Here is a 27,873-nt window from a genome sequence, read left to right as displayed (position 1 = left end):
ACACTAAATTGCCTTTAATTGGAAAAATAAATTTTTTTAAAACTTAAAAGACAACCATTTTATTTAGCATGGGTAGTATCTTTTGGAAATCCTGTGGTGCAGTGTTAGCGTCCCTACCATTGGACCAGAATGTCCAGATTCAAGTCCCACTTCAGAACGTGATGGCAATGGGAGATATGTTTGTAACGTGACCGAACAGCTTGAGAATTGACTTGGGACTTCCGGTTGCGGCTATGTGGAGCTAAGCCGCACGTTCGGCGGCTCCCGCTTTAAAAGGACTTGTGGGCTCTTTTAAGGGCCCCAAACGGCGCTGATTCAATGATTCCCGGTGGATAAAGGGGTCTGAAGCAAAACCCCCCGGGATTTATGGTTCGGACTCGAAGTGGGGCAAGGAGAAAAACGGCAGCAGCTCCCTTGGAAAAGCGGGGGAAGGTGGACAAAATGGCGGCCGGTGGAGCCCCTGCGGAATGGAGGCAGTGGGCTGAGTTGTTGGAATCCCTGAAGGTGACGACGAGTAAGCTGCTGGAGACCCAGACAACCCAGGGTGCAGCGATACTTGAGTTGCAGAAGCAGGCCTCTGAGCGCGAGGAGGAGGTTTCGGCCCTCGTGGGGAAGGTGGAGATACACGAGGCACTTCATAAAAAGTGGCAAGATCTGTTTGAGGAGATGGAGCTTCAGTCACGGAGGAAGAACCTGCGGATCCTGGGCCTCGAGGAGGGGCTGGAGGGGTCGGACCTGCCAGCCTATGTGGCCATGATGTTGAACTCGCTGGTGGGGGCAGGATTCTTCCATCTGCCCCTGGAGCTGGAGGGGGCCCATAGAGTGCTGGCCAGGCGGCCTAAGGCGAATGAACCCCCGCGGGCGGTGCTGGTGCGGTTCCATCGGTTCAGTGACCGGGAGTGTGTTCTCCGATGGGCCAAGAAGGTGAGGAGCAGTAAGTGGGAGAATTCGGTAGTGCGCATCTACCAGGACTGGAGTGCGGAGGTGGCCAAGCGGAGAGCCGGGTTTAACCGGACGAAGGCAGTGCTCCATGGAAAGCAGGTGAAGTTCGGCATGTTGCCGCCTGCGTGCCTGTGGGTCACCTACAAGGACCGGCATCACTACTTTGAGTCCCCGGAGGAAGCGTGGACCTTTGTGCAGGCTGAAAAGCTGGACTCGAACTAGAAATTGGGGGCTGTGGGAGTTTTTCTATTCTATTCATGTATCATTGTTTATGCTGTAGCGGGTTATTCTGTTTGTTTTTTCTCTCGCTTTCAGACGATGTGAGTTATGGTTTCATGTTCTAAGGGGGGTACTGGGGTTTGTGGTTGATCTGTGTCTTTGTTTGTATGGAGTTGGTGGTTGGGTTGGGACTGCGGTTTGGGAGCTGCGTTGGTGGGGTGGGGCAGTGTGAAAGTGCGGGCTTTTCTCTGGTTTCCCGTGCTGTGGGACGAGGGGGTGGAGCTGGTGGCGAGGGGCGTGGTTAATAGACCAGGTTTCCCGCGCTGAAGCCGTGCCCAGGAGCTGATGCAGGGGAGGAGGGGGGACCTCATATCGGGAGGGGTCGGAGTTAGAGCGGGAGCTGCCGGGGTCAGCAGAAGTCAGCTGGCTGACGGGAGTACAGTGGAGGGAGAGTCGCAGCTAGGAGGGGTCCTAGCCTGGGGGGGAGAAGAGATACCGGGTTGCTGCTGGATTGGCAAGGGAGGAGTTCGGGGGGGGGGGGGGGGTCGTGGTGAGGTTCTATCGCTGTGGGAAACGGGCCGAATGGGTGATGGCCAGGGGCGAGCAGTCGATGGGTTATGGCTAGTCGAGGGGGGCGGGGTGCCCCCTGATCCAGCTGGTTACGTGGAACGTGAGGGGATTGAATGGGCCGGTTAAGCGGGCCCGGGTGTTTTCGCATCTGAAGTGGCTGAAGGTAGACGTGGCCATGCTCCAGGAGACCCACCTGACGGTGGCGGACCAGGTCCGTCTGAGGAAGGGGTGGGTGGGGCAGGTTTTCCACTCTGGGCTCGACTCGAAGAACCGGGGGGTGGCGATCCTTGTGGGGAAGAGGGTGGCGTTTGAGGCGTCTGTGGTTGTGGCTGATAGTGGCGGCAGATATGTGATGGTGAGCGGTAAGCTGCAGGGGGAGAGGGTGGTGTTGGTTAATGTGTACGCCCCAAATTGGGATGATGCTGGTTTCATGAGGCGTATGTTGGGCCGCATTCCTGGCCTGGAGGTGGGGGGCTTGATCATGGGGGGGGACTTCAATATGGTGCTGGATCCCCTACTGGATTGTTCTAGTTCAAGGACAGCCAGGAGGCCAGCGGCGGCCAAGGTATTGAGCTGGTTTATGGACCAGATGGGAGGAGTGGATCCCTGGAGGTTCGGGAGGCCGAGGGCTCGGGAGTACTCCTTTTTCTCCCATGTGCACAGGGTTTATTCCCGCATCGATTTCTTTGTTCTGAGCAGGGGACTGGTCCTGAGGGTGGAGGAGGCCGAATATTTGGCTATCGCGATTTCGGACCATGCTCCGCATTGGGTAGATCTGGAGATGGGGGAGGCGTGGGACCAGCGCCCGCTTTGGCGGCTGGACGTGGGGTTGTTGGCTGATGAGGAGGTGTGTAGGAGGGTTCGGGGATGTATCGAGAGGTACCTCGAGGTCAATGATATTGTGGAGGTCCAGGTGGGGATGGTGTGGGAGGCTCTGAAGGCAGTGATTAGGGGGGAGCTGATCTCCATCCGAGCCCATAGCGTGAGGGGGGAGAGGAGGGAGAGACTGGTGGAGGAGCTGTTGAGTGTGGATAGGAGGTACGCGGAGGCCCCGGAAGAGGGATTGCTGGGGGAACGGCGTAGCTTGCAGGCCAAGTTTGATTTATTGACCACCAGAAAGGCGGAGACACAGTGGAGGAAGGCGCAGGGGGCGGTCTATGAGTATGGAGAGAAGGCGAGCAGGATGCTGGCGCACCAGCTGCGTAAGCGGGACGCGGCTAGAGAGATTGGTGGAGTGAAGGATAGAGATGGGAATGTGGTGCAGCAGGGGGCAGAGGTCAATGAGGTCTTCAGGGACTTCTATAGGGAACTGTACCGGTCGGAGCCGCCGGCGGTGAGAGGGGGAATGGACAATATTTTGGACAGACTCCGATTTCTAAGGGTGCAGGAGGAGCAGGTGGAGGGACTGGCGCCGATCGAGTTGGAGGAGCTGGTCAGTGGGATTGGCCACATGTAGTCGGGGAAGGCGCCGGGACCAGATGGGTTCCCGGTTTAATTTTCTAAGAAATATGCGGACCTGCTGGGCCCCCTGTTGGTTAGGACCTTTAACGAGGCATAGGAGGGGGGTGTACTGCCCACGATGATGTCTCGGGCACTAATCTCCCTGATCCTGAAGCGTGATAAGGACCCCTTGCAGTGCGGTTCATACAGGCCGATTTCACTGCTGAATGTAGACGCCAAGTTGCTGGCGAAGATCTTGGCCACTAGAATAGAGGACTGTGTGCCGGGGGTGATACATGAAGATCAGACGGGTTTTGTGAAGGGGAGGCAGCTGAACACTAATGTGCGAAGGCTGCTAAATGTGATAATGCTGCCGGCAGCAGAAGGAGAGGCGGAGGTTGTGGTGGCATTGGATGCGGAGAAGGCCTTTGACAGGGTTGAGTGGGGGTACTTGTGGGAGGTGTTGGAAAGGTTCGGGTTTGGGGTGGGGTTTATTAAATGGGTGAGGTTGCTGTGCGAGGCCCCGATGGCGAGTGTAGCGACAAATGGGAGGAGGTCCGAGTGCTTCAGGGGTGCCCCCTGTCCCCCTTGCTTTTTGCGCTGGCGATAGAGCCTCTTGCCATGGCTCTCGGGGAGTCGAGGAGGTGGAGGGGTTTGGTGCGGGGTGGGGAGGAGCACCGAGTGTCGCTGCATGCGGACGACTTGCTGTTGTATGTAGCAGACCCAGTGGGGGGGGAATGCCGGAGGTGATGGAGATTCTTGCTGAGTTCGGGAGTTTCTCAGGATATAAATTGAACCTGGGCAAGAGTGAGCTATTTGTCTTACACCCGGGAGATCAGGAGGAGGAGATTGGTAGGCTCCCGCTAAAGAGGGCAGTAAGGAGTTTTAGGTACCTGGGGGTTCAGGTGGCTAGGAGTTGGGGGACCCTGCACAAGCTCAATTTTACTAGGTTGGTGGAGCAGATGGAGGAGGAATTTAAAAGGTGGGGCATGTTGTCGTTGGCGGGTAGAGTACAGTCCGTTAAAATGACAGTGCTCCCGAGGTTTTTGTTTTTGTTTCAGTGCCTCCCCATTTTCGTTCCGAGGGCCTTTTTTAGGAGGGTGAACAGCAGCATTCTGGGATTTGTTTGGGCGCATGGGACTCCGAGGGTAAGGAGGGTCTTTTTGGAGCGGGGCAGGGATAGAGGGGGGCTGGCGCTGCCCAACCTCTCTGGGTACTATTGGGCGGCTAATGTCTCGATGGTACGCATGTGGGTAATGGAGGGGGAGGGGGCAGCATGGAAAAGGATGGAGATGGCGTCCTGCGGAGGCACGAGCCTGAAGGCACTGGTAACGGCTCCGTTGCCGCACCCTCCAACGAGGTACACCACGAGCCCTGTGGTGGCGGCCACCCTCAAAATTTGGGGGGAGTGGAGGCGACACAGGGGGGAAGTGGGGGCTCGGTGGAGGCACCACTACGGGGGAACCACCGGTTTGTCCCAGGGAACATGGAAGGCGGGTTCCTGGGGTGGCACAGGGCGGGCATTAGGAAGTTGGGAGACCTGTTTATTGATGGGAGGTTCGCGAGCCTTGGTGAACTGGAGGAGAGGTTTGAGCTCCCCCTGGGGAATATGTTCAGGTACCTTCAGGTCAAAGCGTTTGCTAGGCGACAGGTGGAGGGGTTCCCTTTGCTGCCCCCGCGGGGGGTAAGGGATAGGGTGCTTTCGGGGGTGTGGGTCGGGGATGGGAAGGTGTCTGACATTTATCAGGTAATGGGGAGGTGTCGATAGAGGAGCTGAAGGCTAAGTGGGAAGTGGAGCTGGGGGAGCAGATTGAGGAGGGGACATGGGCGGATGCCCTGGAGAGGGTGAACTCCTCCTCTTCATGTGTGAGGCTTAGTCTCATCCAGTTCAAGGTGCTGCACCGGGCCCACTTGTCCGGATCTAGGATGAGTAGGTTCTTTGGGGGCAAAGACAGGTGCGTCAGGTGCTCGGGGAGTCCAGCGAACCATGCCCATATGTTCTGGGCATGCCCGACACTGGGGGAGTTCTGGAAGGGGGTGGCGGGGATGGTGTCGAGGGTGGTGGGATCCAGGGTCAAGCCAGGTTGGGGACTCGCGATATTTGGGGTTGGGGTGGAGCCGGGAGTGCAGGAGGCGAAAGAGGCCGATGTCTTGGCCTTTGCGACCCTAGTAGCCCGGCGGAGGATCTTGCTGCAGTGGAAAGATGCGAGACCTCCGAGTGTGGAGACCTGGATTAATGACATGGCGGGATTTATTAAATTGGAGAGGGTCAAGTTCTCCCTGAGGGGGTCGGTACAAGGGTTCTTTAGGAGGTGGCAGCCTTTCCTCGACTTTCTGGCTCAACGATAAGGTACTAGGTCAGCAGCAGCAGCAACCGGGGGGGGGGGGGGGGGGGGGGGGTTTAGGGGGATAGTGTTTAAGTTAATTTGCTTATTGTTAATTTATTCTGTTTATTGGGGTGGGGGGTTTGTTATATGCGTTGTTACGGGTGCCGGGGGGTGTTTATTATTGTTATTGTTATTATTGTTTTGTTGATATATATTTTTCAAAAAATTTCAATAAAAATTATTTTTAAAAAAAAGAGAATTGACTTGGAAATCCTTCCAGTGCACCCAAGGGTCAGAGAGGGAAGAGTTTCCTTGTTAGCATTATTGCAAAAGGCAACAGCAAACTACTGCTGTACTTGCCAAGCACAATCATGACCAGACCAATGGAATTCCATGGTGGCCAATGCCCTCTTGGGGCAAGGTACAGGAAAGAACAGGAGTAGAGTCATTTATCTTTAATGGGCACTAGATTTTTGGTATGTATTTGATATTGTTAAAACCCGTAACAGTCAAAGATCCTGTTGTTTCAATTCCAGGGTGCATGTGTTTGGGGTGGGGTAAGGAGTTGTGTTGGTGGTATTGGCCATCTATTTCACAAGCTTGTTAGCAAATTATTTTTTTGTGTAGTCTAATGTCTGTCCGATTCACTCATTTTACAATTTCTAAATTTCATTCACCAATCCGTCTGTAAATCTTGTTAGTTTGTGTGGATGAGAAAGCCCTTTAACTGTATAATATCCTATACCGGGGGGCCAGATTTAACTGTGAGCATGTGAAAACCTGACCTGTGCACTTTGCATCTTGCAAAATGCATACCTGAGTATGCCCAGGATTGTTTTTACTTTTCATCCGGGGGTCAGGTTCGCAGTGCATTTTGCAAGCCACAGTGGCGTGTGTCAGGAACATGGGTGTGAAGGTGGGCTGGTTAGAAGACCTGCCTCAGTTCTCCAACACAGCAGCCTAGCTCTAACATTTTTTTAAAATGCCCTAATCCTCACTCCTTACACCCTCTACCCAACCATGTCCCCCTCAAGATGTCTATGTCACCCCATGCTACCTCCGATCCGGTATGCTATCTTCATACTACTTCAGCTCCCCATTCAACACCTTGCTGGCCCATTCCCTCAACCATGTATCACAGAATAACTCTTAAAATGATTAATGCAAGGATCAACTTTTACCTTTGGTGGACAAATCACTATGATGAATCATTGACATAATACATTATCTGAAGGTGTCATTTGAAGGGTCCATCTTTCAGAATGTTCCTGATTCTTCAGGCTTTCCCAGTGATCACAAAATCTTCAACGAGTTGTAATTTTCCTTGGATCTTGCAAACCCCACACCAATACATGAAAGTTGTGTGGGAGAAAATGCAATTTTCAGAAGGTCTTCACAATAGGGATTCCACTTCAGCAAAGGGTATGTTTTGCACCCAAGGCCCTCCTGCCCTGAGAAAAGATGATATGAAAATAGTGTGGGGTCGGTAAGGCTGAGGAAAATTAATTTTCTAGCAAAAAAAGACTAAATTCAGTGTTTCACAACCCGACCTGCACCTCCATTCGGAGATGGAAATTTGATCCCAGATGTATCTTAAAACACTGGCCTCATTAATATGAACATCAACATCTTGCATTTAAATGGCTCTTTTACGTAATAATAATATCCCAAGGATTTCACAGGAATGTTATTGGGCAGAATTTGACCGTAACCCTATCGAGATATTAAGATAGCTGACCGAAAGTTTTTTCAAAGAAGTAGGTTGAGGAGTGTCAAAAAGGTGGAGAATTTTTCGGGAGAGAATAGGGCCTCGGAGGCTGGCTGGCAATCGGCAGTATTCAAAAATGGTGTATGCACGAGACCAGATTTGGAAGAACACAGAAATCAAGATGCAAAAGGGCCTATACGAGTACAATCACATGCCCTTTGGGGTCTGATCGATGTGCACCATATTCCAACGGATCATGCAGAACATACTCCAAGGGTTACCCAAAGTGGCCATGTACTTGGCTAATGTCCTGGTCACGGGGACTTCATAACGTGAGAACCTGGTGAATCTAGAAGGGGCCTTGCAGCGATTCTTGAGAGCTGGGATACACCTGAGGAGGGACAAATCTGTTTTCAAGCAAATGAAGTGACCTACTTGGGTATCGGTGGATGAAAAAGGTTTATATTGGGTAGAGGACGAGGCTAAAAACCATCAAGGACACACCAACTCCAATAAACACCATGGAATTCAAATTCTCCTGAGACTCCTGGGCGGCATGGTGGCACAATGGTTTGCACTGCAGCCTCACAGCACCAGGGACACAGGCTCGATTCTGACCTTGGGAGTGGTTGTCTGTGTGAAGTTTGTGCGTCTTCCCGTGCCTGCGTAGGTTTCCTATGAGTACTCCTGTTTCCTCCCATAGTCCAAAGATGTCTGGGTTAGACATAGGCATAGGTGGATTGGCCATTTAAATTGCACCTTCGTTTCCAGAAGGTGAGGTGGGTTATGGCGATAGGATGGGGGCGTGTACCTAGGTAGAGTGCTCTTTTGGAGGGTCGGTGCCGACTCGATGGGCCAAAGGGCAGTCTCCTGCACTGTTATGATTCTATGATAAAGAGGTTCCAAAACTAAGGAGGGACACAGGCATGGAGGGATTTGAATTCGAGGATCAAAATTATAAATTGAGATGTTGTGGGCATGAAGTCATTTGTAGGTTAATGAGTCTAAGGGTGATAATCTTATTATAATAACCTTGGCAGCACCGTGGTGTACTAATAACCTTGGTAGCATGGTGGTGCAATGGATTAGCCCTGCTGCCTCACGGCGCCGAGGACCCAGGTTTGATCCTGGCTCTGGGTCACTGTCCATGTGGAGTTTGCACATTCTCCCCATGTTTGTGTGGGTCTCACCTCCACAACCTAAAGATGTGCAGGCTAGGTGTATTGGCCATGCTCAATTGCCCCTTACTTGGAACAAATGAATTGGGTACTCTAAATTTAAAAAAAATCTTTATTAGTGTCAGAAGTAGGCTTACATGAACACCGCAATGAAGTTACTGTGAAAATCCCTCAGTCACCACACTATGGCGCCCGTTCATGTACACTTGAGGGAGAATTCAGAATATCCAATTTACCCAACAAGCACCTCTTTCAGGATTTGTAGGAGGAAACCAGAGCACCCGGAGGAAACCCATGCAGACATGGGGGGAGTATGCAGACTCCGCACAAGACAGTGACCCAAGCCAGGAGTTAAACCGGGTCCCTAGCGCTGTGAAGCAACAGTAGCAACCAGTGTGGGTGAACAAGATTGGTACAAGTTAGGATATGGCCAGCAGCGGTTTAGATGTGTTCATGTTTATGTTGGGTGGATTATGGGAGTCTGATCAGGATAACATTGGAATAGCCATAACTGGAGGTGACAAAAGTATGGGTGAAAGCATCAGCAGCGGATGGCTTGAGAGGGGTGATGTTAAGACACTGGAAGTAGGTAGTCTTCGTGATTGAATAGTTGTGCAGTCCACATCTCCACATTTGGGACACATTTGACTATGAAGTTGTGAACTCTCCGTCTCAGGACAGTGGCCAGCAAGGTGGGTTGGGGTTTATAACTAGGGAGCAGAGTTTTTTGAGGGAACCAAAGGTAATGACTTCCATTTGCCCAACATTTAATTGGAGGAAATTTATGGTCACTCGATACTGGATTCTGGCTAAGGAAAACGTGACTAATCTGAGGCAGCGAGGGGCTGGGATAGGTTGTATGCGGTAGAACTGGGTGCCTTCAGGGCTTTGTGGAACCTGATAATGTTGTTAAATCATGTTACTGAGGTGCAACACACAGATGAAATATAGGAGGCGGCCGGAGGTTGATCCTTGGGGTCTCCAGAGCAGTTGCAGTGCAGGAGCATCAGGAAAAGTCCCTGCAGGAGAATTTCCTGCATTGTATAACACCATTTTGGAAACCTTTTATCGACTATACAGCTGGTGTAACTTAGTATTGTATCACAATACAGTGCAAAATCAAATTTGCTATGTGTTTAGTACATCTGAGAGTCTGAGCAATGAATAGTTCCTCTTTAAATGTTTTGCTGCTCCATTCTATCCATGCAATATTCTTACAATGCCATTAAATTCTGATAGTTAGGGGATTAATTTGTTCTGTGATTCTAAAACTCTTCCATGATTGTGAAGTTATGCTATTTTAATAAACAATCAAAGGTAGCTGAGCCAGTGGAAATGTAGATTGATACCTTTGGGACTGCAGGTTAAGTATAGATATGAACTGGCGATAAGGTCAGGCTGAAAGGCATGTTTAAGATGCTGCAGTTTTCCTGTACAGTTAACCCCGTCTGTTTATCTACCCAACACATTGCTCCAATTGTGAACTATGCACATAGATTGATCGGGGAGAGATCTAGGACAAAGAACAATGAATGCAGAATAGCACACAATTTGTCCCAGTGTAAAAAGGCCTGAGGCATGGAATGAAATCTAATTATTCAGTTGTGACCAAGGAACTAGATTTACTTTATTTGTAAGCATAGTCATTTAAAAACATACTGCTGTTCCATTCCCCCCATCTAATCTATACCAATCCACCAAATAGGGGCTGGTTTAGCTCACAAGGCTAAATCGCTGGCTTATACAGCAGACCAAGCAGGCCAGCAGCACGGTTCGATTCCCGTACCAGCCTCCCCGGACAGGCGCCGGAATGTGGCGACTAGGGGCTTTTCACAGTAACTTCATTGAAGCCTACTCGCGACAATAAGCGATTTTCATTTCATTTCATTTTCAAATAACACAACATACATGAAAGTTGTAATAAGATTTATATAACCAGTGCAGAAGTCCATTCAATTAAATGTTGATTTGTTTCATGTTACTGTCTGATGCCCAGAATTAAAGTCTTCTCAGAGAAATTTTAATGTTCAGACCAGTGACTGTATTCAGTTATTGCAAATCTGTGGGGCTATAGTGCCACTTAGTGGTCAAAACTAAAAGGTACAACTGATAATTCTTCTATTTGTAAAGACAAACTCCATTCAAAATTGGAAGGCATTGAAAGGGAAAGAAGCTGCAAACAAACATGAACTGAAGCAGAAAATTGGGGAAAGAAAGCTGCCTCATCACAGTTCACTTCACTTGCATGCTGTTATATATCCTAATATCCATAAAATAAGAGGAGTTTTTTTGGCATAATGGGAACTTTTATATCTCCAGCAGGGATTAAAGATGCAGTTTCCCAATATGTGTTCCATGCAAGCGTGGGAACGGAAGAGAAAAATAGTTTTGATACTATTTTTACAAATATGCTTGTGTATACTTCCTGTTCATTACATGCAAGATGTCGTGCTTCGTTGTTTGACTCTGGGCTGTGATTAACACAACTATTTAAAAGCTGAAATCTAATTACTCAAGGATTTTCAAAATTCTTGTAAATTCAGATATCCAGAGATTGAAATACGGTTCCACATGTGAAGTGCCTATTTCACCATTGTATGATATAACATAAAAATGGAATTGTTTGATAACGGTAGTTCATTACTGTTATTGTCACCCTGTCATTTGCGTATTTCTCTCTTCTCTCACCTTTATTTTTAAAATTTAGAGTATCCAATAATTTATTTTCCAATAAAGGGCCAATTTAGCGTGGCCAATTCGCCTAACCTGCACATCTTTGGGTTGTGGGGGTGAAACCCACGCTGATATGGGGAGAATGTGCAAACTCCACACGGACAGTGACCCAGGGCCGAGACTCGAACCCGGTTCCTCAGTGCTGCAGTCCCAGTGCTAACCACTGCGCCACATGCCGCCCTCTCTTCTCTCTTTATCCCCATCACCAACATGCTCCACTCTGCTTGACCTGAAGACAGAACTTGACCATGACTTCCATTGTACTCTATGCCCTGAAGGAGTAATTAGTTATATATTATCAATTTGTCAATCTCCTATTGCTCAGGATATTTTCAATATTAGAAGTGTCACATTGTGTGAGCAAAATAGGTGCTATTAGAATGTAGTAACCTGATTTTGGTTTGTTGCAGTTAGAAAAAGGTCAGTGTTAATCACATTTATGTGGGAGATTCAAATTTCTAATGCGTATGAGGCAGAGAAAGACAGACGGCTTCTATTGATTTAATCTATTTTTAAAAGTTTGAATTTTGAGAGCAATCCAAGTCTCAGAAAAACTGTGAAATAGGAAGAGCAGGAGGATAAGGACACCTCTGACATCTTAACACCTATGAAGTGAGTTACTAGAGCAAGAGAAAATGAGGCAGTCAAGCAGGTAGGTGAAATGATAAGTGTGAGGGACAAGAGCAGAGGAATAACTAGTAGGAAGGTAATGGGATAGGATGAGAAAGAACACAATTGGGTCACAATATCGGAAGTCATTGATGGGGTGGAGAGTTTTTCTCCCTCCTCCCCAGTCCACATGTAGATTGTAGCTGTTGGTGGCTTTGGTTCCCAATTTATCACCCACCACTCTCATCAGAAAGAAGAAAGCAGAAACAGTTAATGGGAGTGAAGCAGCAATAGCAAGTGGCACAGCAGCAAAATGAGACACAGAAAATCACCAAGAAATTACCTTCCAGTAGATTAAAAATCTTCCCCTTGTCACCGTTTTGATGGGACTTTCATATTGACGTCGAGCATTGTTGTTGCATCAGAAAATATGTATAATGGGAATTTTATTGGATAAATAATTGCCTGTCATGGTCTGAGGGATGTTTGCTGCCATATTATGTCCTTAGATTCTAGTCTCCTAGCAGCAGAGTTCCACTCCATGTTTGTAATTTATGGCTATAACATTTTTGTGGCAATTAGCTGTGCTTTAGATATTTTTAGGCATCCATTGAATCTCTAATGGCCTGCCCCACTCTAATCGACTTAAATGCACATCTCACATCCCTGTAGGCTTTCCTGTTCCTTTTAGCTGTATGGGCCAATTTCATGGTATCTCCCCTGCTCAAACAACAAAGAGATTGAGGCAGCAGGCAGGGAAGGAATTGTAAGGCATTGAGGTGAGTTGGGTCAAGGTGGCTGGTTGGGTGGTTTGCAGGGTAGATAGAGCAGGGCAAGTATGAGACAGAAGACTTGTGCAAGGAGAGAAAGAAAATCACGGAAGATATGTTGAGAGAGGCAGAGAACGTCCTGTGACACAGACCGAAAGACAGCAGATTGGTTGCATTTAAAGCTACAATATGGTCTGCAACCCACACTGCATGTTTCGTGAAGCAATTGGTCACCAACCAATGCTGTCATTTAATGACTTTATTTTTGGTGTGCAGAAATTCGCCATGTAGCCTTCATGTTTTCATATTTTTATCTCCATAAAACTAGGCTTTTTCTACAGATCATCAGTTATAAGAGGGAACATCGTATATTTTATTGGTTCTTGTTAGGAAATAGAGATAGTTTGAATGTAATTTTTATTTGTACTGTGGGTATTAAAACAAAAGGTATACAATTAAGTAAGCTTAATTTTTGTTTCAATATTTGTGTGCTTAGAGTTGAAACTTATAGCTTTGTGTTGAACAAAGGTGCACACAGATTTTTGATTTTAGTTTCACTTTAAACTTTGCCTGCATGGTAATGAGCATTGAGGACATGAAAGACTCCAACTGGAGATACAGGAGCACTTGAGTTTTCAATTTGAGCCAGGCAACCTAGAGGCAAGGAGAATTCCACAGGCACTGCCAGGATAGGCGGGATAATAGAGAGTCAGAAAGCAAGTCCTAGAAACTGAAGGAGAAAGTTCCAGGGAGTGGGGACAAACAAATGTCCCAGGAAGACTAATCAAAGGAACAAAGAATAGGACTCTAGACAAGATCCTGTTCAGTGAAGTGAAAGCGAAGTGCAGAGAAAGGGCTAAGAATTAAAAAGACAGCTGTACAAAGCAGATTTAAAGTTGGCTGGCGAGAAACCAGACATCTTAAGGTTGGCGACACCTTAATGTAGCCTGTGAAGCAGTGGTGTTCTGTTGGTCTGGTTGGATACCTGAGCGATGGTGTCAAGTCGAAAACCCACGTGGTGATCCAAGGCACAGGGATACTAAAAGGAAAGCTTGAAATCCTGGAGGTGGATCTTTGGTGAAGATATCCACGAGAGTACATTGTGCAGAAGAAAATTCCAAAGTGTGTTCTTTGAGAGTGGAGTTTGGAAACTCCTTGTATGAAAGTCCGAATTCCAGTGAGACCAATGACCAGCATCTAGGCAGAGTTGATGAGCAATTCACAGAAGTTGTTTTGGGTGGCATCTGCCATTTGGTTTCAGAGTGTGGTATGTCTGACCACATTTTGCCTGTTAAGTTTACATGGACTGCATGCTTACTGAGTAGAGTATAGTATATATTTTGTAACTTGTGTTATTGTCACAAATCTGTATATATCTGTAAAGATGTAGCTGGGATGAAAGAGTAGAGTTTTACAGTTAATCTTTTCTTGTTTAATAAATGTTATTTGTTAAAAGTTCATCGACAGTTCTGTGACTCTGTTCATTCACATCTCCAAATGAAAAAATAGAGTTAGGATCTATCAAATTAGGTTCCATTCTGGTATCTGATTTGTCTGATCGGAACATCAGCTGGGATCATAACATTCTGGGTACTTTTTCCTCTTCAGGGTTTACTGCATTTAAATCCCAAATATTGAAACAGTAAAGAGTTTTCTCCTTGTCATGTCCTTGGTATTTGACACCCTGCTTGAGGCTGGATCCCATATTTCTCCTTGAATTAGTGAATTCCCTTTAGTTTATTGCTGTAATGTATTCAAATGTCAATTTCATATGGGTTGTAATCAGGTCCATGCCCCTTTTTTCCTTCTCCATCTAGTTACAATTATTTACAAAGGCTGATCATGTGTCCGTTATTAGTCTTATGGTTCCTGCTTGGTTGAAATTCAACCCATCTGTCAGAAACCATTCCCTTTTATTCAACAAAAATGTTCCAGTTACAGATTGAGAATCCCTTATCCGAAATCTGAAAAGCCCACGTGACACCATGAGTGACTCTGGGAAGGTTCCCAGGTGATGCCACAGAGGGTTACAAGTCCTAGGTGGGATTGTTTTCGTGTCAAAACACAGTTTGTTTTCAGCAGTCGTCATAGCCAGACGTTGGTGCATTATATTGCTGAAAATGTTGAAAAGGACTGCAGATTACCCAATGGATATTAGTGCAAAGAAAAAAAGGAAGCATTTGTGCTTATCTAGAACACAAAGTCAATTTATTGCAAAATCTTGAGCATGGTGTTAGTGTGAGGCATCTTACAGAGGAGTATGGTGTTGGAACGACCACCGCCTATGATCTGAAGAAACAGAAGGACTAACGGTTAAAGTTCTATGCTGAAAGTGATGAGCAAAAGCTAATGGAAACTGGAAAAATGTTACATGAACTGTGTATTGAAAGAGTGGCTGGTTTTACAAATTTAAGAAAAGACACAGCATTACATAATAATAATAATCGCTTGTTGTCACTAGTCGGCTTCAATGAAGTTACTGTGAAAAGCCCCTAGTCGCCACATTCCGGTGCCAGTTTTAAAGATTTGTGGTGATAAATCTTCTGCTGATCACGAGGCGGCAGAGAATTTAATTGATGAGTTTGCCAAGATCATCACAGATAGAAATCTAATGCCAGAACAAATCTACAATGCTGTTGAGACATCATTGTCCTGGTGTTATTGTCCCAAGAAGATACTGACTGCAGCTGATGAGAAGGCCCGTTCAGGTGTTAAGAATGCCAAGGATGCAACGACTGTGGATGGATGTGCTAATGCAGCAGGCACGCACAATTGTAAACTTGCTGTGATTGGAAAGAGCATGCATCCTTAAATGGGTGAATACCTTACCAGTCCATTATTATGCAAACAAGAAGGCATGGGTCACCTGGGATATCTTTTCTGATTGATTTCACAAACATTTTGTTCCAGCAACTCGTGCAGGGAAGCTGGACTGGATGTCGACTGCAAGATTTTGTTATTCCATGGTAACTGTTCTGCCCATCCCCCAGTGGACCTTCTCGTCAAGAATAATGTTTATGCCATCTACTTTCCCCCAAATGTTACTTCATTACTTCAGCCATGTGACCAAGGTATCCTTCCATCAATGAAGAGTAAATATAAAGACTATTTCTTGAACAGCATGTTGGCAGCACTGAACAGGGGTGTGGGTGTGGAAGATTTCCAAAATGAGTTAATGTGAAGGATGCCATCTATGCCACTGCTAACACATGGAACACTGTAGATAAAGACACCCTTGTGCATGCCTGGCACAACCTGTGGCCTATGACTTTGTTCAATGATGATGAACAAAGTGAGTTTCAAGGAATCCGTGTGACAAGAGTTCCTCTATCGTATAGTATAATGGTTAGTCCCCGCCTGGCACGCGGGAGACCGTTGTTCAATTCCCCAACAGAGAGCTTTGTAGTTATCCAGAAACTCCACTGGCAGATTCTTTTCTTCACACAGAGTGATGAGCATCTGGAACGGATTGCCAGAGGCAATGGTAGAGGCAGGTACGATTTTGTCTTTTAAAAATAAGTTAGACAGTTACATGGGCGGGATGGGTGTAGAGTGATATAGGCCAAATGCGAGCAAGTGGGACTAGCTTAGTGATAGAAACTGAGGGGGGGCATGGACAAGCTGGGCTGAAGGGCCTGTTTTCATGCTGTAAACATCTATGACTCTAAGTGAGGGAAAGATGATTTTGGACCTCCTTACATATGCAAAAGGAATACCCCCGGATGCCATCAATAAGCTGGAGGAAATGGACATTTAAGAAGTTCTCAACATTGTTAATGAGGCTCCAGTTGTTCATTCAATGACTGATGGTGACAGAGTTGAAATGGTTCTGAATCAAGGTGATTGTGATGATAACAGTGAAGACGAAGATGGCATTGGGCACTTCTTTTCTGCTGTATTTACGTAGACATCATGGTGAAAATGTGTGACTGACTTGATGAAGGACTAGACAGCATGGATTGATAACGGAACAAGAAATCACATCAGTTTATAAAATCAAAGAAAGACTTCTACAACAAAAAACGTTGTTAATGATGCAGCAAATCATGGAAGAAACATTTCAGAAAGCCAGCCAACACGGTGCATTCTTATGCTTTTGCATGAAATCTGAGTTTAATCCCCACGTAAATGAATTGCAGTTCTGATAATTCAATGTACATCTTACTATTGATTTAAAATATTGCATATTGAATTGTGGTGCCTTGTTGAATCTGTAAATGAACTTTCAATTTTGTGCTTAGACTTGGGTCGGATCCCCGTTGGATGAGCTACCGCACTATATAGATAATTACGTATTCCAGAATTCAAAAGATTCCAGAAGTCGAGACACTTTCGGCCCCAAGCATTCGGATGAGGGATGCTCAACCTGTACTATCACACCACTATTATTGACCAGCCATTTGTTTACACCCTATAATCTGAGGAAATCTTCTCCTTGCCTTAATCATGATAAATGTGAGCCAGGAGCTGGATGAGTGGTTTAAATCCTAGTGGGTGGGGGTAGAATGCAGAAGGGGCATTCCTTACTCATCTTTAATGTGGAATATTTTATCCTCTTTTTATTTTCAGGAGAATGACTCCTGGGTATAATGATGGAATGTATGTGCAGATAGCCCTAAAGGTCCTCACATGTATTCCTTTAGTTTGGGTTTAAAGAATCATTAACTGGTTCCAGCAAAAGAACAGACAGGTCTCATATCTGAGAAAAAGTTGTTATAATGTGTCACTGGTGCCTTTGGTATAATTGGAGCATTGGTGCCTTTGGTATAATTGGAGTTGGGGAGCTTTGTTTTGCTGTGTGCCCAAATGGGGTGCAAAAGTTTTTCCCTATATTTACTTTAGCTGAATGAGCAATGGCGGTAGCTACTTTGAAAATTTGCTCCTGGAATGTGTGGGGAGTACACATGATCCTATTAAGATATGCATCTTGACGCTTCTCTCTCCTGGTCTCCATAAAACCTAAGCAATTAATCGGTACATTTTATGACATTTACGTTCCGGATTCTTTGTGATGCAACCGGCCTTTAAATATGAACGAGTCTTTCCGCCAGAGGCAGTGGCAGAAAGAAATACGTGCTTAGTATGGACACTGACACCACGGACCCTGTACCTTTGGCGGAAAGACTCCATCGTTCATATTTAAAGGCCGGTCGCAGCCGGCATTCTTTTTTTAATTTTGAAACTTTATTTACAATACCTGATTTTTTTCCAAGTTTACTACTGAAAATTAAAACAATTTCAGTTGAACATCCACATCCTTTATGCTTACACATAAACTTTATCCCAAATTTATTCCCATTTCTTTAGAAATTTAAACAAGTACAATCTTGTTTCTACTTTACAAACTATGACTTTAGATGAGATGAGTAACCTGTCAAGCACATACAATGTCACAATATTTCTTACTGGTTCCACTGCATTGCACTTTCCAAACATCCAAGTAATCTCCTGCTCCATTCTCACCAAAAGCACTTACTTGGTTTCCAGAGAATGGCGACACAAAGTGATAACGATAGAACATAGAATTTACAGTGCAGAAGGAGGCCATTCAGCCCATCGAGTCTGCACCGGCCCTTGTAAAGAGCACCCCACTTAATCCCCACACCTCCACCCGATCCCAGTAACCCCACCTAACCTTTTTTTTGGACACTAAGGGCAACTTAGAATTCCACCTAACCTGTACATCTTTGGACTGTGGGAGAAAACCGGAGCACCCGGAGGAAACCCACGCAGACACAGGGAGAAAGTGCAGACTCCGCACAGACAGTGAACCAAGCTGGGAATCCAAACCTGGGACCCTGGTGCTGTGAAGCAACCGCGCTAACTACTGTGCTACCGTGCCACTAGTTTCTGTAGATTTCTTCCAGTGTTGACATGTCAGCTGTATTGACTGGCCTCATTTGATCGGTATTCCTCACCACCAAACCTTGCCTGGCTTCCCTCTCACTGTCCAGTAGGTGCATCCACCCCAGTCACAGAACGCTGACCACTTCCCGAACAGTACTTCACATTGTGGGAACGACCATTATGCCGGCCATTTAACAGTTTGATGATGGAGCTGTAAGTCGCAAACTGCCGATCGGTGGTGGGGGAACGAGCCAAGCAACACGCAGAGGATGAGAACATGAGATGAGCTCCAGGCTGGGACCACCACTGTTAGCATCGCACTTCCACATGGACTCCCGTCAGCCACTGTCCCCACAAACACGCGCGCGGTGACCAGCACACAGCCCATCCTTGAGCCGGCCTACCCCCTCAAACACTACAACCAGTCGGAGACTGCCCGCAGTTGGCAATCTTAAAAGCCAGTCGCATCTGTCGGGGTTTCTTCCTGCGATCGTGAACGCCACAACTGATCGTTTTGCGACCCTCCCGACACCCACCACAGGTTGCGACCCTGAGTTTGAAAAACCCTGCTCTAGCCTATCTGCTCATTGTTTTTCCTTGTATAAACGGAGACTCCAAGTTTAAAGCTTAAGCTGAACCAACTGTGTTGGTGTTCTCCTGTCTTTTTCTGTATTCATTACAGCATAAATGCTTCTACATTACTGTGCCAGTTTTGAGGATTTGCTGTGTTGTTTGCAAAAACGGAAAAACTATAAAAATATATATATTAAAATTAGTCATCTAGTACGTTTGGGGCGGTGTGGTGGCGCAGTGGGTAGCACTGCAACCTCACTGCATTGAGGACCTGGGTTTGATACCGCTCCCAGGTCACTGTCCATGTGGAGTTTGCACATTCTACCCGTGTCCGCATGGATCTCGCCCCCATAACCCAAAGATGTGCAGGTTAGGTAAATTGGCCACGCTAAATTGCCCCTCAATTGGAAAACAATAATTTGGTACTCTAATTTTTTAAAATCTAGTACGTTTGACTTTTTTTATGCACATGGCTTTCTACTTTGTATTAGCAAATAATCCCCTTCATTTGCAGGAGTTCAACAATCAGATCGTGAAACAAACAAAAATTCTTATTCGGAATGTGCAGCATTTGAGTAAATGTGTAAGATGTGGGAAGCCCAATTACAAATAATATTTTTGATTGTATGACATTGGAGGCTTTGTAAACTTTATTAAATATGGTTTGAACAATTAAAATGTTGCACCAATTTACCTTTTTGCTCTGCAGTGTTTTCTGTGAATTTACAGTGGCATCATCCCATTGCACACTTGCACAAGATTTAAGCTGAATATTTTGACATCAGTAATTTCTTCCACTCCTGTGCTGGATTCTTTGCACCTTTTTCATGGTCCAATCACAAACTAATGCAGTCCATGACATTTCTACTTCTGTGCTGACCTCTTGAATAAGCTAGAAATGTGTGTAGCTTCAGATGTGCATTTATAGGCATTACAGGATAATATATTAAAAATTGTGCCCTGAATTGTTTGTTGAATTTGTTTCCCAGAACTTTGTATGAAAGGCAGCTCATGACGAGGAGCAGCTAGGAAGGAACGATGACAGCAATAGCAACAGACTACGACAACATTGATATTCAGCAGCAGTATAGTGATGTCAACAATCGCTGGGATGTGGAAGAATGGGACAACGAAAACAGCTCTGCCAGGCTGTTTGAAAGATCCCGTATTAAAGCCTTGGCAGGTATGTAAGAACCCTTTTGGTCAGGTTGAACTTACTGAACTGAAGAACATCCATTATATCTTTTCCCTCCATATTGTGCCAATTTTGTCCCTTTTCTCATCTCTGGAAGGCCATTTACAATGTACTTGGCGCACAGTATGTTCACCCAAGCGAATATACATTGCGTACTTCAGGAGAGTGACTGCTTGAATGTTATTCAGCTTCAAGGGACATCAGACCTGATACCAATACAGTCGTTTACACAAAAAACAACTTCTGGCTTGACTTCCTGCATAGTAATCAGGATTAGAAGCCTTGGTCTTTTTCAAAAATATATCCTTCCTCCACACTCTCTTCCCACGCCATATAATGTGTACTATTAATGTCATTGGAAATTATGCTGTGCCACATTACTGTAAATGCAATGTTTATATAAAATTCTTCTCTACTATTGAAGAATTTGTTTTAAATGAATTAATGCCATTGTTTTGTAGTATAAAATAATGAAAAGCAATGAATACTAATACATAATTGTTATTTGGTTAATCTAAATTGGTGGAAATAGGTTCTGAAGATTCTTATTTCTAAATTCTGAAAAGGTGGGAATAAACAGTGACGTATCGGTTAGATTAGTTCTTCTGCAAACCGTATAATGGAACTTATAACTTTTAATGACACATTTGTTTGCGTCTTCCATTCCTACCAAATTTCCTTAGCTGATACCCCACTTTGGCTGCTGTAAACCAGAATTGTCCGGTTTAATGGACATTATAAGTAATGTATACTATCATGAGGCAGATGAACTTGGGACCTGTAATTACTGCCCAGGTACTATTGTAAGTTCTGTTCGCACAATGGTGTAGGCTGCAGCCCAATGTATGAATGACCTGACCTGTAAGGGAACCGGCATTGCTATCTATGTCAATATGTTGTTTTATAGGCTTCCTAAAGTAGTATATTTGGACAATTGTGATATTTGAGGCTCCACTCGCTTTCAGGTGATTAAGTAGATGTGCACCTGATGACAGCAGAGCCTTTAGTCTGGACACACATACCAAAGACCTTCACAAATAGGCATAAGAATAACTGGTGTGAACCTGGGGAAGGACCGATTTGAAATGGCTAATTTATGGTCAAAGAGATGCAATTTGATGTTTGGGGAGTTCCGAAGAGTTCTATTGAGGCAGCGTTTTTTTTTAAATTTAGAGTCCTCAATTCATTTTTTTCATTTAAGGGGCAATTTAGCATGGCCAATCCACCTACCCTGCACATCTTTGGGTTGTGGGGGCGAAACCCACACAAGCACGAGGAGAATCTGCAAACTCCACACAGACAGTGATTCAGAGCCAGAATCAAACCTGGGACCTTAGTGCCATGAGGCAACAGGGCTACCCCACTGCGCCGCCCTGTATTGAGGCAGCTTAAGATTTTTTCTTTCTTTGTCTGATTTTATTTTTTTTGTCTCTTTTCTGTTTCTCATTCAATCCGTTCTTTTTCCTCCTTTCCTCCCTATTGCTCTCTTTTCTCCCGCCCCCCCCCCCCCCCCCCCCCCCCCCCCCCCCCCCGGCCCTTTTGCGCTCTATTCCTCCAAATTGAAGCTGTGTGTCCCTCACAATATATTTATTTTTCTCTCCCCTGATAGGCACCACTTTCAGGTCTGCAAATCTATAAAGATATGATTTAATTGAGAAAACATTTGTGGAACATTTAAAAAAAAAGAATTTAACATGATATAAAATGAGTTTATACCCTTGGATCAGAGTTCTTCTTTCCTAAAAAGACAAACATGGAAAACTAGAGAGGTAAGAGAAAACCGACTGGATTCTCCGTTCCCCCAGTTGCATGTTTCTCGGCGACGCATCATTTGTTGCCGAAGGGATTCTATCCTCCTGCCGCTTGTCGATGAGATTTCCCATTGAAACTACCCCATGATGCCATGAAACACATTGGCAGGGGTGCGCTGCCAGCGGGATAAATGAATCCCACGACTGGAGAATTCCGTCCAACGTAAATCTTTTTTGTTAAGAAAGCAAAAATTAATTACATAAAGAAATAAAAAGAAAAGTTCTGGGGTGGCACAGTGACGCAGTGATTAGCACTGCTGCCTCATAGCGCCGAGGACCCGAGTTCGATCCCGGCCCCAGGTCACTGTCCATGTGGAGTTTGCACTTTCTTCCCATGTCTGAGTGGGTCTCATTACCATAACCTGAAAGATGAGCAGGGTAGGTGAATTGGCCATGCTAAATTGCCCCTTAATTGGAAAAAATAAATCGGTACTCTAAATTTATTTATTTTTTTAAATTCCTGGCGAATGGGGAAGAACAAGACAAAGGGAGTATGAAAAGAAGCTTGTAAGGATCAAAATCAACATTTCTTCAGTCATTTATCATTTTTGATCGGGCAATGTGAGTCTCTTGAAAACCTATAACAGTGCTGGAGTTGATGAAAATAAGGAAATGATTGATGTGCTGAATGCCTCTGTATTTCCAATTGAGGAAGAGGCAGGCATGTCAGGAATTCCAAGAAATTAATACTGGATCAGAGACTTGACTCGCCAAAATTGAAGTAAGTAAAATAACAGTAATGAAGAAAATAATGGCACTAAAGATGGACACATTCCCACAACTAGAAGCTGGAAGTCAGAACATTGCAGGTGCCTGAACTAGCACCTCCCAAGTTGCTCCTGATTCAGGAATGGTTCCTCTAGGTTGTAAATTTGTGCCTGTCACTCCACTGTTTAAGATGATGGAGGGAAACCAGAGAACTACAGAGCAGTGATCATAGCATCTATTGTTGGGAAATGGTTAGATTCTAGAATTAGGGTTAAGGTGACTGAGCACCAATGTTCCCTCTTGGCTATGTACAACCTGAAAGTTCCCGTGCAGACTCCACACAAATTGACCCCACATGTATGTGGCCATGCAGAATAGAAATATAGGGCCTATGCACTTAAGCAAAACTGCTGTGTACTACGTGATGCTGCTGAACACCTTGAAAACCTTCAGCTGATAGAGCCAGCATGAACTGCCAAAGAGTGGGTCACGTCTGATGAACCTGATTGAATTTTTTGAAGAGCTGACTAAAGTAACAGATAGGAGATTGTCTATGGATACTATTCATATGAACTTTTAGGAGGCATTAGATAAGTCCCTCATAAGAGACTGTTAGCTGAAGTTGAAGCTCATGAAATTGAAGGCAAAATATTTGTGATCAATAAAATAGATAAATGCTGCGCTCCAAAAGCTCGTGTTTGAAACAAACCTGTTGGACTTTAACCTGGTGTTGTAAGACTTCTTACTGTGCTCACCCCAGTCCAACGCCGGCATCTCCACATAATGTAGACAAAGACATGTCCCAGACTAAAAGATGTTAACTACAGATATCCTGAGACCATCAAGAGGCATTCCTGAGTTTAATGGGTCTTTGTTGAAACAAAGGAGGTGATTGAGTTAACCCCCTCAGGCTGAATGTCTTAAAACAATAAACTCAAGGTATGGCTAATCAACCTAAGACCACCACCACATTTGGAAGGGGAACTACCATTGTGAAGAGTTACAGGACAAGGCAACCATGTTTATCCCTATGTAATCTTCAAAGTGATACCTGTAGAAAGGCAGCAGTAGAAATTACAATAACTTTAAAAGAACCAGAGGGTGGAACATAACGAGGTTTCCAAGTCTGTTCGTTCTCAAGTCCATCAATACAAGAAACTGGTCTCTTCGTACCAGACTGCTCCCACCCTCAACTGATCTCAGAATGTCGGCGGAAGGGACGTTCTTGCAGTGAGGGTACTGGGGAAGAGACTGACTTAAGGGAGGAGGGTTCTCTCTTCCACTTTCCTCCTCAAGCCAATCTTCCAACATAATTTCCTGGGTCACAGGTCCACTTAAGATAGCTTCCAGCCACACCTCTAGGGTGAGACAAAGAGAATCCCCTGGTTACTGTTAGTTCTCTCTCCCCCTCCCCCCTCCAGTTCACCGACTTCCTGCCACCTCCCCTATCGCCCCATTACCCTGGACTCGAGATGGAAGCAGAGGAAGCTGGTACCCTGACTGAAGCGAATCCCGAAAAGAAATCCGTGTCAGTGACTCTGCAGCGCTCCCTCCAGAAATCAAGGTCCCCAATTTGGTTCATGCCATCAAATCCGGTCCCACCCTCAACTGATCTCAGAATGTCGGCGGAAGTGACGTTCTTGCAGTGAGGGTACTAGGGAAGAGACTGACTTAAGGGAGGAGGGATGTTCTGGTGGCAAAGAAGGACACTAGAGATAATCAATAGATCTCCCCATGGACGTCGTGGAGTATGAAGTTCCCTATTGAGCAGGCAGGATCTCGTCCAGTCGGAAATGGACAGCAAGGGTTTAAAACCCGCTGCTTCAACCTGGGCCGGTGTTTTGTAGGCCCCCAGGCTTGGACTTGTTCACAGTAAGCCGTGGCTGTGGCCTATTCCATTATGGTAATAAAAGTGTATGGTGTGTGAAGTCTGGCCTTGGTGAGATTATTGCACTGTAAAAGTGCACCATTCTCTTCAACTGTACTTTCCTGAAGTGTGTTTGTATTTGACTGCGTGATTGAGTGCCAGGATGTTGGTCTTTGGCACGAATGACTAAATATATAATCCTGCTTATTTAAACCCACAAAAGCTGACTGGTTATTCAAATTATCCAATATTTGGATTTTAAAATATACACATCGTCCCCTCAAATGCTTACGGATTACAGACAGTTCAGAAGGGAACAGAAGTTCTCACTCATCCTCTCCAGAACAGTGCTCATTGCCTGGCACTTGTGTGATGCAAATGCGAATGTTACTTGTCACTTACCAGCCCTGAATTGTTTTTTGGTCTTGCTACATGGAGATAAAGACTACTTCAGTATTTGAGGAATTTTGAATTTTTACTGAAAACTTTGCACTTATTAATAAACATCCCAATTTCTGATCTTCATGTTGGGATGAAGTTAATTGATGAAGCAGCTGAAGATGGTTGAGCCTAGTACACCACCCGAAGGATATCCTGAACTGATATCCTGGAGCTGAGATGATTGGCCTCTAACAACCACAACCAGCTTCCTTTTGTGCTAGATATGATTACAACCGGTGGAGGGTTTTTTTTCCCCATAATTCTCCTTGACTTCAATTTTGCTCGGGTTCCTTGATGCTACACTCAATCTATGCTCGTGTCAAGGGAGGTTTAGTTCTTTAGTCATTGTTTGGACCAAGGCCGTCATAAGGTCTGGGGCCAAGTGGCCCTGAGCACCAATGAGCAGGTTGTTGCTAAGCAAGTACTGCTTGATAGTACAACATCTTCACTTTGCTGATAATTGACAGTAGACTGATGAGGCAGTTATCCAGATTGGATTTGTCCCGCTTTATGTGGACAAGACATACTTTGCAATTTTCCACATTTTCCGACTCGTGCCAATGTTGAAGCTGTACTAGGTGAGTAAGCTAGGTGAGGGGCACAGCTAGTTCTCAATCAGAGTATTCAGTGCAACATGTTGTCAGGCCCCATAACCTTTGTTCAGCTCTTCCTTGATATCACATGGAACAAATCAAGTTGACTAAAGATTACCAAATCTAATGCTGGGTCTTCAGAAAGGGCCAAGATTAACCCTCCACTCGTTACTCCTGGCTTACGTTCCTCTCCCAAGCAGCAATGTTTTTTAAAAAAACGTTATTCAGTTCAATTGTTGCTTTGCTTACCCACCTGACAACAGTGACTGCATATAAACATAATTGAGTAAAAGTGTTTTGTGACACCCTGAGGATGTAATGAGATACTGCACAAAACAAATAATTTATTTAATATACAAGTAGGTACTTTTGGTATTGGTCCGGGTGGTCCACGCAAAATTTAGGAAGGAACCAGGTCCATTACCAAAAGTTTTGCTTGATGAATAATTTAGTTCTTGAAATATGCAAGAGGAGACGGGTGGTAATGTGAGTTCGTAAAGAAGTAAACACTGGAAATAAGACTATAGCTAAGTGTTTTAATTTTCTCTTCCACCAACTGTGAACTTTTGATTTTGAACCGTGCACCTGAGATAGTCTTAATTATTATAATAATTAACAAATTGGAAATACAAGTTGAGACCTTCTAATTGTAGCTACTTCCACTTTAAATGTTTAACAAAGTGTCTAATTGCACAGTGGAAGCAGATGGCAGATTATTTGCTGAAAGCAATCTTGAAAGTGCCATTAATATTTAATATATTCTGAAGCGGAGAGCAGAGTTAAATTAATGACTGAAAACAAATGTTGGTATACACGTAAGTTTCAAAGAGTGTGAGAGGTGGACTCAGGAAAAATGCAGGGAATTTTTGAAGCCATAGTAGCCTAAAAATTCATCCATGCAGCACCCATTCTTCAGTCACTAGCCAACTTCTTCAGCCTCGAAAGCAAAGGACATTCAAGCCTGCGCTGTCATTCAATAACATCATGACTGATCTGATTATAACCTCAAGCCCACGTTCCTTTCATCCCTTTATAAAATGCTAACAGTGCAGAAGGAGGCCATTTGGCTCATCAAGTCTGCACCTACCCTCTGAAAGAGCACCCTATGCAGGCCCACTCCCCCGTCCAACTCCTGTAACCCCACCTAACCTTTGGACACTTAAGGGACAATTTAGCATGGCCAACCCACCTAACATGCGCGACTTTTGGACTGTGAGAAGAAACTGTAGCACTCTGAGGAAACGCACGCAAACACAGGGAGAATATGATAACTCCAAACACACAGTCACCCAAGATCTGAATCGAACCCGAGTCCCTGGCACTGAGGTAGCAGCGCTAACCACTGTTCCAACGCACCACCCTTTCTTAGTCAAGAATAAATTTACCTTTGCATTAAAAATAGTCAAAGATTCTGCTTCCTCTGCCTTTTGAAGAATACAGTAATAAGTCTTACAACACCAGGTTAAAGTCCAACAGGTTTGTTTCAAACACGAGCTTTCGGAGCGCAGCTCCTTCCTCGGGTGAAGAAGAGTTCCAGAGACTCATGACCCTCTGAGAGAAAAATACTCTAATTTCCGTCTTAAATGAGTGACCCCTTATTTTAAACAGTTCCAAATTCTCTGACAAAAGGAAACATTTGCTCCACATTCATTCTGTCAATGCCCCTCGGCAACCTTTAAAGGTTTCAGTCAAGTCACCTCTTGCTCTTCTAAACCCGAGTGGATACAAACTTAATCCCTCCAACCCTTCTTCATAACGCCTGGTATTAGTCTAGTGAACCTTCTCTGAACTGCTTCTGACACATATACATCTTTCCTTAAATAAGGAGACCAATACTCAGCGTGTGCTTTCATCAGTGCACTGTGAAACTGAGCATAACCTCTCTACTTTTGTAATCAATTTCCCTCACAATAAACAATAACATTCTATTAGCTTTCCGAATTACTTTCTGTACCTGTATACTAGCATTTTGTGATTGATAAGAAATTCAGAACAGGAGCAGGAATAGGCCATTCAGCCCCTCAAGTCGTCTCTGCCACTCTGGAATAACGTGGCTGATCTTTTAACGCAGCAATGCCTTCCCACAGTATTCCCGTGTTCCTTAGTATCCAAATATCTATCAATCTCTGATTTTAATATACTCCTATTGAACATCCACTGCTCTCTCGAGGCTGATAATTCGCAAGATTCACAACTCTACGTGTAGAAATTTCTCCTTGCAATTCTAAATGACCTACTCCTTATTCTGAAACGACAACCATTACTTCTAAATACTTTAACCAGGGTAATCATTCTCTGAGCATCCACCCTGTCAAGCCCCTTAACAATTTTATATGCTTCAA

General features: G+C 45.0%; 1 protein-coding gene across 1 annotated transcript in view; it reads left to right on the top strand.

Moving 5' to 3' along the window:
* sptbn1 (spectrin, beta, non-erythrocytic 1) overlaps positions 1 to 27,873 on the top strand; it is a 301,037-nt gene that overhangs the window by 100,884 nt on the left and 172,280 nt on the right. Inside the window, exon 3 of the mRNA XM_038810024.1 lies at positions 19,906 to 20,099. Coding sequence (XP_038665952.1) covers positions 19,955 to 20,099 — 145 coding nt within the window. The 5' untranslated portion in view covers positions 19,906 to 19,954. The remainder of the gene's footprint in view (positions 1 to 19,905; positions 20,100 to 27,873) is intronic.

This window comes from Scyliorhinus canicula, chromosome 1, assembly GCF_902713615.1.
Source record: "Scyliorhinus canicula chromosome 1, sScyCan1.1, whole genome shotgun sequence".
Classification (NCBI taxonomy): domain Eukaryota; kingdom Metazoa; phylum Chordata; class Chondrichthyes; order Carcharhiniformes; family Scyliorhinidae; genus Scyliorhinus; species Scyliorhinus canicula.
This window is presented reverse-complemented; position numbering and strand designations above follow the sequence as displayed.